The sequence below is a fragment of the Ochlerotatus camptorhynchus genome, unplaced genomic scaffold, assembly GCF_037179485.1.
Source record: "Ochlerotatus camptorhynchus isolate MF236.1 unplaced genomic scaffold, CSIRO-AGI_Acam_v1.1 ptg000041l, whole genome shotgun sequence".
NCBI classification, from domain to species: domain Eukaryota; kingdom Metazoa; phylum Arthropoda; class Insecta; order Diptera; family Culicidae; genus Ochlerotatus; species Ochlerotatus camptorhynchus.
Window position 1 is genome coordinate 2,316,584 of NW_027040532.1, and position 11,206 is coordinate 2,327,789.

At 37.7% G+C, this 11,206-nt stretch overlaps 1 protein-coding gene across 1 annotated transcript in view; it reads right to left on the reverse strand.

The window, feature by feature from the left end:
• The window catches only part of LOC135713484 (dendritic arbor reduction protein 1-like), a 94,440-nt gene extending 92,305 nt beyond the window's left edge, over positions 1 to 2,135 (reverse strand). Inside the window, exons 1-2 of the mRNA XM_065236611.1 lie at positions 2,013 to 2,135; positions 1,818 to 1,966 (exon numbers count right to left, since the gene is read on the reverse strand). Coding sequence (XP_065092683.1) covers positions 1,818 to 1,966; positions 2,013 to 2,135 — 272 coding nt within the window. The remainder of the gene's footprint in view (positions 1 to 1,817; positions 1,967 to 2,012) is intronic.
• Between the last annotated feature and the right edge of the window lie 9,071 nt (positions 2,136 to 11,206).

Genomic DNA, 11,206 nt, shown 5'->3' on the forward strand with positions numbered 1-11,206 from the left:
AATTTTCAGTCATACTTCGGCGTATGTCATAGGTATTTTATGAATTTGTTTAAAAATACAACATATTTATAAATATTTTATCCACGGTGCCAGAACCTTTTAAAACTCTAGAAATTGTCTTTAATTTTCCAGTTTTTTTCTAGTCATATTAAAATTAAGTTAGTTTTAAGTCTTATAATCCTCTGATTTTCCACTCCCGGATCTTTTTAATTTCCCTAGAAACCCCTAAAAACTTTTTTTCTTTAATTTTCCCAAGAATTTTCTTAGTAACAAGTTTTAAGTTATCTCATTCAAATTACTGATAAAGATTACGGGAATCATGCTCAATAACATAAGGAAGCAAACAAGAATTAATAATTAACCAGGATGTAAAAGCAATACATTGGTGACAGATTTTAAATTTTTCCTGCTTCGGTAAATGCTTCGGCATTTCGAACCTTTTTTTTTAAACCAAGGCTTATAAAAGGATCATAACCTTGCAATAATAGTCCTTTTAATGTTGTATATGGACAACTTAGCTTTCATTTCCATCAACCTTGCCTCTTTTGAATAATGAAAAAGTTGATTTTGACTCAACAATTATTAATAAATCGTTAGAACCAGGGAGAATATAGATAAATATTCGTATTTTTTATGATTTTAAATTCATTTTAACTTTCTTTACTTAACTAACCTCGATTACTTATAATCCGAACAATCAAGACGAAATATTCCGATAACCATTTATTAGGATGGAAAAAATATCCCAAACGAGCGGAGTAATAATACAGGCTATTTCAAGGCGAAACAACTAGAGGTGAAGCTAATTTTCTATTTCAACAAGAACAGCATCGAAAAGAGTACCCTAAGAAATCGAAGAATATATTAGACTGTATTGCCGCCGATAAAAAACGAGAGCCCAGCAGCGAAAGGGTTTTGTCAGCGAAAGCAGCATCCAGTTGTGAATGGGCGAAGACTGTGAACGCACCCGTTAACTAACAGTTTTCGACGGCAGAAGATGATCCAAATGAAGACACGCATACATTCGCATGCAGCTGTTCGCGCAGTGGGATCAGCCATCGCAATCTGTTATTGTTGACATTGAAGAATGAAGATCGAAACGAGATGGTGAAAGTTTCATTTTGGAAATTAGATTAGTAATTTAGTGAAGTGAATTCGTCTGTCCACTTGTGATTCAATAGTAGAATAAGTGTGAAGTCGATTTTATTTCGTCAGCTGATTGTTGGTCGATGTTAGGTTTGTTTGTTGTTCTGTGCTCACGCCTAGATCCGAAGGCTCCAGTGTTGCCGAGAAACGTAGATTTCATAGTAGGAGGAAACTGAATTTTGAAAAAGTTGCTCCCATTCCATTCGGATCGAGCAATGGAAATGAAACCGTACTTTGTAGAATCATTCCCATTGCTCGATCCGAACGGTCTGCGAGCAACAGACTGAAATATAGTCAAATTGTGTTTGAATAACTGATCCGAGCATACCAACTGGGGAACTCCGAAATTACTTCAGTATGCAAGTTTACTTTCATTTACCGTATGCGTAATAATGTTTTGAGCAATGCCAAAATTAAAAAAAAATCTCTAGAATTTCGTTTTCAAGTTTTTATTTATTCAAAGGGGGGATGTTTCTCAGAGTCTTAAACTATGTTAATCATCGATCGAGTTTCCACTTGCTGCAATTACGGCCTCCACACGCTTCCGGAATGCACGAATGGTTCTAATAATGTAGTTTTTATCCATTTCTCTCCAAGTACGGGTCTATGTTTGTCTGAGGCTTGATGTACTCGGGTGGCGTTTAGAACAGGCCTTGGCCTTCATGACGCACCAGATTGAGTAATCCAGCGGATTAAGATCGGGGCTGGATGGCGGCCACATATCCTTCGCCCGATGTTCCTGCAACCAATTCTGAGTTCGGTTCGAGGTGTGGCATGGAGCCCCATCTTGTTGAAATACAACATTTGGCTTCAGACCGTACTGTTTTTTGATCCACATTTTTATTTAGATTCATCTTCCTACGAACGGTGGCCTCCGGAATACCAAACGAGGCAGCAGATTTCCGAACTGATGTACCTCTTCGTGCCATGTCCACGGCTTTACCGAGTGCAGTCTTGCTGTAGGTCATGTACTTTGTTTTGGGCTCCATGTTTCACATATAAAATAATAAGGGCCACTGTGAGCCTAAATTGACGCAAAACATTTTCGTTAAATAATGTGCTCTAAACATACTATATATTGCTGAATCAGCTGTTAAACGTTAAAAATACTTACAGTTTAAGAGTTAGTAACGTATTATTACACAAAAACTGATTTTCTGCGTGAAAACTAACAATAAACATTAAACTTGCTCCTTAGCGTTGTTGCTACGATGAGAAAAAAATGACGCATTTGACAGATGGCTTTTTCGTTTTGATTTTGATTGCTCTTATTAGCAATAAACAAAGTATGTTTTTTGTTATGAATGGGTGGCATGAGTGTAAACAAAGGACAGAAAATGACAATTTCGGTGCAATTCAAACCGAAACAGGAGTTATGATCGAATTGATTGGAAAGTGCGTCAAGTTTGGACCCGCGTCAAATATGGTGCTTCCACGGTACTTACTTAAAATCCCGATGCAGACCTCCGTGTTAACCTTGTCGCCTTCTAGAATGAACACCGGGTCCATTGTTTGCCATCGGAAGCCACCAATCGGAAGCTAGCAGGATGCATGGTCAGATACACGTTCTTGTGCTCGTCGGCCACGTCTTTTACCGGAAGAGAACTAATATACCGGTCGGTTCTGGAATTTGATACGGGATCGACGGTAAACATGCTCTCGTCGGTGAACAGGATTACCGGATTTTTTCGCTTAAGGAAGTTCAAGATTTTCTTGCATCGTTCGACTCGTAGCTCCCGGATGCGGTTGGTCATCATGTGAGTTTTTTCCGTGCCCTCGACTTCACCCCGCAATCTTTCTTTACGATCTTCCGTGCCGTAAAGTCACTGATCCCGTGTTCCTTTGCCATTTTCCTTATTGAACGCACTGGATTCACCCGAATATTCCTTTTGATAGCAGCGATAACCCTCGGAACCCGAGCTGACCTCGGACGACCTGTGGTCACCTTTGCGGATAGTTGTCCTTTCTTTTCTCGATCTAAACCCCTTTTGACGGCCAACATTAGGGCCATTTCCCCTATCATTCATTATGCTTAACGTATATTATGTTTGCACCAACGGTGTGCAGTGCGGTGCGTTCGTTTAGCAGCACCATCTTTTTCGTTGTTTTCTCAGTAAGAACAAATTGAAATGGAATAAGTTGTACATATTTACTTTTTTTCATATCTGTCAACTAAGATTGACAATGCCATTTCTTCAAAACTAGTTCACGTTGGTATAATTTAGCAGCAAAACATAAATAAATAAACAGGTGCAATCGTTTAGCCGCACCCCAAGTTAGGGTTCGTCCATTAATTATGTCACACTTTTAGGGGGGAGGGGGGGGGTTTTGGAAACTGTGACGAGCCGTACAACAAAAATTAAGATCCATACAAAAAATGTGACAAAGGGGGGAGGGGGGTTTGAAAATGGGCAAATTTGGCGTGACATAATAAATGGACTATCCCTTAGAGCAGAATAAGTTCGAAAACTTAAACTCTCTTTGGCATCGAGTTGACGAGGTTTTGAAGTGTATTGAGAGAGATTTGCTCCCAGCACTCCCGAATACATGTTTTGAAATCCTTCACGGTATCGAATTGGCGTCCATTTGCATAAACTCTGGAGGCCAATATGCCCCAAAGGTTCTCAATTGAATTGCATTCCAGTACGGTGATGTCATTCTCCTTAAACCATGTTTTTGTTTGGCGGGAAACGTGGATGGAAGCGTTGTGCTGCTGAAAAATAACCGGTTCATCCATATGATCTTCTAGGAAGGGAACCAAAACGTCTTCCAGGAGCTCGCAGTAGTTGCCAGAATTAATTCTGGTGGCGATCCAGCAGATAGGAAGCTTGTTGTCAGACCAAAACGCTCCCCAATCCATAACCGTGCCACCACCAAAATTTCACCTGGACGGGTGAATTTTTCGTCCCTCAAATCGTGCCAATAGACGAGTGCACGGGTGAACTTTTGTTAATCTACTAAAAAAAAATTGACACAACAGCGGGGCCCTGTTTACTAAAAATGAACACATGAATAATGCTCGCGTAACATTTGAAAAGGACCTATCAACTTTTGTAAATAATTTGCTAGGTCCTTTTCACGAGAACCGAAGTACGTAAACCAAGAGGACTATCGGGAAGGGAAGAATTTCCCCAACCCGATGGTGCTGTTAGTTTGCGTGGGAGTATTCTGTTCGCGCGAAAAAGGCTTAACAAGTTTTGTGTACAAAAGTTGATAGGCCCGTTTCAAATGTTACGCGAGCATTATTCATGTGTTCATTTTTGGTAAACAGGGCCCGCTGTTGTGTCACTTTTTGTCGAGTGAGTGAACTCAAATCCATCCGTGCACTCGTCTTTTAGGTACTGCATCGTGACGTCATAAATGAACTCAGTGTTAATCGGCTGAACCTTTTTGACAGTTCAGTGGTACTGTTTACAAGCACTTAGTCGTTTTTTTCAATAAAAAAAAAATTTCTAAAATTTACGAACTTTACCTTGCAAATTGTCGAGAAACAGCGCGGTGAAAGGATGTTGCTCGTGGACATGTGGTTTACATCTCATTGCAGTCTAAAAAATTATCGAGAAAATCTACCCAAGAAAAAATCAACTAAGTCCACGTAAACAGTACCACTGAACTGTCATCAGATTGAGGTTAACCCCGACGGTGCAAAACTTAATACTGACTGTACACGGCGAATGAGAACGATCCAAATTTGAGTTTAGTTCACTCATAATCGCCAAAAGTGCAGGAACTCAGCGCTGAGTAAATTTGTCTCATGGTTTCCTGTGGAAAACCTAAAAAATCTGCCGGAAAATGAAGAAATTGACGAAAATTTTATTCAGTCTCGGAGTAGTACCTATGGACTGAGTGAATCCAATCTTTACTTTTCTCAAATTCGGGAATTTTTCCCTAGAAAATCCTGGAAAAACCTGGGAAAACATGAGACAAATTTTACTCCTCGCTGAGTTCCTGCACTTTTGGCGATTATTAATTTTATTTTAAATTTGGGTCGTTCTCATTCGCCATGTAGCAATCAGGACCGTCAAGATTGAATTTTTTCTCGTCAGAAAAAAAAAACTTGACGCCACTCGACGGTCCACTGCATGTACTTTTGTGCAAACTTCAAGCGATTATCCTTGTGATAAGCATTAAGCTTCCGGTTTGGCTTCGGTTTCGGTTTTGGTTTCATCCATTTGACGTTTGGTCCGGAAGGTTCTATTTGCTCAATATTTGACGACAGTTTAGGTTCCCTCCCCATGGACATGGAGGTTGACGGTACTGAAGCAAAGGGTTATGTTTAATTTCTTTATATTTGCAACGATGATGATTTCCTATAGTGACACATATCACCTTCTTAATGCTTCAGTATGCCTCAAACGATTAATTCTTGGTTGTTAATAGAACTTCCTTGATGAAATCGGCTGCTTCATGCAGACTGAGCAATTCTGATTATAATATCAGATTTGTTCTGTATACAGAGGAACTGGGAGGGCTTATTAGATCTTCTAGTAAATTTTGCACATAATTTTAATAATATTTTATTTTTTAAGCATATTATTTTTGTTACAGTCAATTAGCATTAGCATACGATACAAGAGGTTTAATATTACTTGCTCGTTTTTGCGTAAAATAATCAATATTTATTTTACTTGTAATTACATTTAAAAGTTTTTTTCAAGTTTTTTTTGTGATCTGAAAATTTTCCCAGTTTGGTTAGAAGTTTCGAAGCTAACGCATGTCCACAGGCCTAATAGAAAGATAGGCAGAATAAGTGTATCATGAAGAATGGTTGCATGCAGGGTTGCTTCCACTCACTTGCTATAGATGAGTGATTTGAGGAATTTTGAATTCGTTAGATGTTGTAATGGAGATTTGTGTTAATGGATACGGGAGGGGATTGAAGGGCGGGTGTTTGACGCATAGAGCTTATCAATTTCGCTTTCAGAGTGTCGCAGTCAGCGGTTTTATGATTCGTGAGCGCTCGCGATTCGTAGAATCGTTGATTGTGACTGCAAGTGGATTTGGCGGGTTTTGTGTGTCGGACGCTTGCTTTTTTGGCCTCTTCTTGTGTCTAACATGTGCAGAGTATCATTATAGCGTCTAATGGTTTTGAGATTCCTGGTTGCGTGAAATACATTTGTGAGAATATCTTTTTGAGATTTAGTAGTCACGTTTTGTTTGTAGTTTATATTTTATTTCTTTTATGTAATTATGGTAAATAATAGTTATTCAATAATAGATAGTTCATCCATATATTCGTACCTTGACGCGAAGCGCTGTGGATTATGAGATGCCCGATGACCCTGGAGGGATCGATTTTGCTTACTGAGCAGAAAATCATGGATTTAACCCCAAGCTCTTCCACAGCACAATAAGTCGCCACCATCATTTGTATATTTGATATTGAACATTAACCTCGGAAACTATTTGCATATTAAGCAAAAACGCAGTCCTGTATTGTCGCGAAGCGTTATAGTTCTGAGATGCTCGATGACCCTGGAGGGATCGTTTTTGCTTACTGAGCAGAAAATCATGGGTTTCATCCCAAGCTCTCCGTCATGACTCTTAAAATCCATGATCACTAAACAAAATGAATATGTTCTTTCGATAGCCGGCTATCGAGAGATTAAATAAACAACAAATAAATAATACATCCTTTTGGTTGCATCGCCAACTTGAGGTGAATCCTAACCGAATACCCTACCCAACCCTCCAACTCCGTAGCACTTATGAGGGTGTCGCTAAGTCGGTGGCCTCTCGTTAAGTAAGTACTACATCAACATTTCCTTCCCTATCCCTAGTTATGGTAAAGATGGGCGTGGCCGGGAATAGCGACAGTCATGCTTCTGTTAATCTTGTTTAGATTGGAACCAATGTTTACTCCTCAGCATTATTCCTGAAAGTTGTCTGACTGAGAATTTCAGAAGAGACGTGAGTCTACGAAGTATACCATAACAACGCTAACGCTAATATTTGACGACAGTTTAGGTGATTTTTGTTGGCTTCATGGCAAAGTTGTTCTTTTTTCTCTGGCTGATAATTTCGAATTTCCTCTGTACGAGCCTTAATTCCGTACTTTTGGGGATTTTTCAAATATTTTTGCACAATTTTTTTGGCCCGGTTGATTTTCCGTGAAATTTCGCGATTTGAATGGCCTAAATCCTTGCAAATTATAAACACTGACTGTGTCTAAACGAATGCAACGCTTCAAAAGAAAAAAATCCAAGAAAACGTCAACAGTGCTATACGAGGGCTGCAATGTGTGTCAGTGTGTGTATATAATACGAGATACACATACACAACATATAGAATTTCTTACACTAAGACAAAAATAAAACGCACTATACACGGAGAAAAAATACCCTAAAATTTGAGCTCTTTTTACTTAATATTGACTTCAGCCTCTCCCCAATCAGAAAGGCATAACAAAATTATAACAACTGAAGTTATTTATTTAACAAAAAATGTAACAGAATGTGTTGTAAACATTGGTTGGTTAGTTGTTAAAATAATAAAAATCATAACAAAAATTCGTCTAGTAGTAACAAAATTATAACAGACTTTGATATGATTATATCAAAATTATTACAAAATTAGATGTAATCTATCGCATTCAAAAATATACATCTATAACAACCGTTTTTATGAATTAGATATAAAATTTGCCATATTTCTGGCAATGGTTATGCCATTTCTCTCACTTTTTTTTAAATCTAAGTCAAATATGAATGAATTATGGTTACCCCACTTTTTCCGGCTCATGTGGAACGCGTTTAATGTTATGTGGCAGTTGAGCCCGATGCTTGGTTGCCGTCGTTCGTGGTTTTCCACATGGATTGTTAGAGGATCTTCCATCAAATGATGAGATTCCTATGGTGATGGAATTTCATTCATCATCTGGTTCAGAAGCAGTAGGTAACCAATCTATTTCGGATCGCGGTCGGTAGAGTTAACCGAGAAAAATCTGAAGGTTTTATACAAGCATAATTCTTCTAAGGATGCGATAAACGATATTCCGAATCGGTATTTATTATTGCCAATTGAGTTCTCCAAGCCGAATCTCACGAACACTACACTAATAACATAATTTTACACACACTAGCGTATACTGTACACACTTAGAAACTTTTACAGAAATCTGTAAAATTTTACCGAAATCTCAACAGCTGAACGTTCGGTAAACAGTTTTGCAGATTTCCTGTAATTTTTCACAAATATCTGTGAGTTTTTCACAGATATCTGTAAATAATTACAGGAAAACTGAAAAATTGTTTACCGAACGTTCAGCTGTTGAGATTTCGGTAAAATTTTATATAAATCTGTAAAATAATCTTAGTGTGTAATGTGCACGGTAAGAATCAAACATTCATTTATGAGTAAAAGTGAACCCATTGTCAATAAAAGCGGCACCACTAATTAATGAGTAATTCATTATGCCAATTAAGTAGTAACTGTTAGCTACTGTTAGCAGAAACTCATTGTTGTTAAAATAATTTACTCATTAATAAGTAAAGCCAATTTTATCAAAAATGGGTAAACCTTTACTAACAAAAGGGTACTTGACTGTTACCGTGCAAGCGTAGGGTTTGTTTTCGTTTTGTTGTTTATTTTTACTTTAGAATGACAGTTCTTACAGCAAACAAAAAATTTCTCACAGCTAACACAAAATTTCATCTCACTAACACACGCAAATCGCACCAATATGAACCCGCCTGGAGAGGACTATTTACAGAAATCTTAGGATTCATTGAATTTTCAGAAAGAAGAAGAAGAAACAACTGCATCTGTCATTCATACATAACACTGGCACAAAAACATATTATTAGACTCCGAACTTCTATAAAATTAAAAGCTAGTCAAAACTAATTTCTTCTGAGATACGTTCTGGCATATTTGACATAACTTATCGCAACCGAATCAATTATGCATAATTTTTGAACCTCATGTCCTGCCCTAATTTGTGAGGTTCTGTGGATATCTAAGACCTCTGTTTGTCCCGAATATCAAGCATTTTACCATGAATTTTTTTTTTAAGTTTTGAAGTAACGGTTTGTTGACATAAACATGATGAATATAGTTGGATCGCTATACAAATTTATCCGGTTTACCTAATTGGAATGGATTGCAGGCTGGAATGCAGGATGAGCTTTCGGTGTATTTGTAGGCATGATTGGTGGGTTTAACGGCCGGTGGCTGGATTGTCAGCTCGATTATAGACTGCAGAACTTTGTATTTAAAATGTTTTACTCTTTATTTCTTCAATCTTTATGTGGCCAATCGGGGATGGCGCAGCTGGAATGCAATAAATCCGCACATACTTAATTTTTCTTTCATTTTGACTGCGAATCTTCCTCTGTTTTATTATTGTTTTGTTATGCTTTTCGCGTTGTCATGAGGACATGGCCTTCTGCGAATAGTTTTGGTTCAGTGCTTCGAAGTTTCATTGACATTGACTATGAGTGACGGTTGTCAATTTCGGTTGTCAAATCTGACGCCAAATGCTATTTTTTCTCTGAATTGGTAATATCTTATTTATTCAAGGTAGACAAGACTGAGAACATCCTTTCTTTTTTCAGCAGCCTTCGAGTTACGATCAATCGGCAAAATTTCATGACAAAATTCGTGTCAAAGACATAATGTTTATGGCACTGATTTTTTACATAAGGCACAAACTTACCGAAGAAGGTTTGAAAGACTTTATGAAAATGTTGAAAGTTTTCACCATAGACAAAACTTTTCCCGAAAGCTTTACCACTTTTACTAATGCTTTCCCAGCTCCAAAAGGGTTTATTTTTGTGTGAATTGTCATTATGGGTGTGTCGTCTTCTTGTTCAATGATGACAGCACACTAACAACCTATTTTATTTTAAGATATGAAGCTGCTCCACAACCTGAACCTCTATGCCCTGTGAAAAACTGTGGATTTAATTGATTCATTGAACGGACTTTTTTGTCACTTTTCCCATAGAGCAGCAGAACAGAAAATCATTTTTTGAAATACTCCAAAAGATAGCTGAATACGAGACACCGGTTATTACTGAAGAAATTCGCGATATAAGCCGTTTATGATTTAAACAATCTTTGACAATCATTCGAAAATCTTATCCTTTCTTACTATTTATACACAGATGCCTCAAATTATCGTCACTTAGAAACAGAAAATAGTGAATAAACTGATATGTTGGAATCATTAATTCATATTTTATGCATTGCTAGTAATTATAATTGACTTTGTTATAATTTTGATATGATGGCAAACTTCACTCAAACCACTTTTCACTAATATATCAAAATTATAATTTATTTATTATTGTTATTATTTTGTTATGCCTTTCTGATCGGAAATCTCTTGCACACGTTATTGTTGTTAAAAAAGGAACGAGAGATTCGACCCAACGATATAGTTTAGCCCAATAAGTTACTTTTGAGTAAATTGCATATTCTCAAATTTACGTGAATTAAACTTAATTTTGGATAGAATATACATAAGATTAGGTAAGTTTTTGCTGATGTTAAATGGAAACTACTATATGCGATTTACTCAAATTTGGGTTATTGGGCTGAACCCCGTAATTGAGGGAAAAGTACTTAATTTTGGGTAGTTTTTCATCTCCGTGTATGTGTGCGGCTAAACGAATGCATCGCACTGTATTATGTCTGTCGTACGTTATGTGTATCGTATGTTTCCCTAACGTCTCTCGCCCATGCCAAACAACAGGTTGCCTGTACGAATCTATCTAACTGAAAAATCAACATCAAGATCTTAATTTCCAAACCATCAAAAGTGAGTGCAAAATTCCAAATACCAAGCCGAGCAGATTTTCTCAGCCCCCACTTCCTCTCACTATCTGAAACCGAACAAATTGTTTCGTTTATTTTACCTTCCGTGCGATCAGGCTACGATGTTTGCAATCCACTCCAAGCGAGCACTTGCTCTCGGAAAGAAAGTTCATACTCGCGCGCCATCATCGTCCCAAAACCTCCAGCAGGCAGCTACACAACCCACCTAGTACCTACCTAGTGCCAGGAGAATTAATTTATGCGACAAATGCTATGGACATCGTTTCGTCTGTAAAGCACC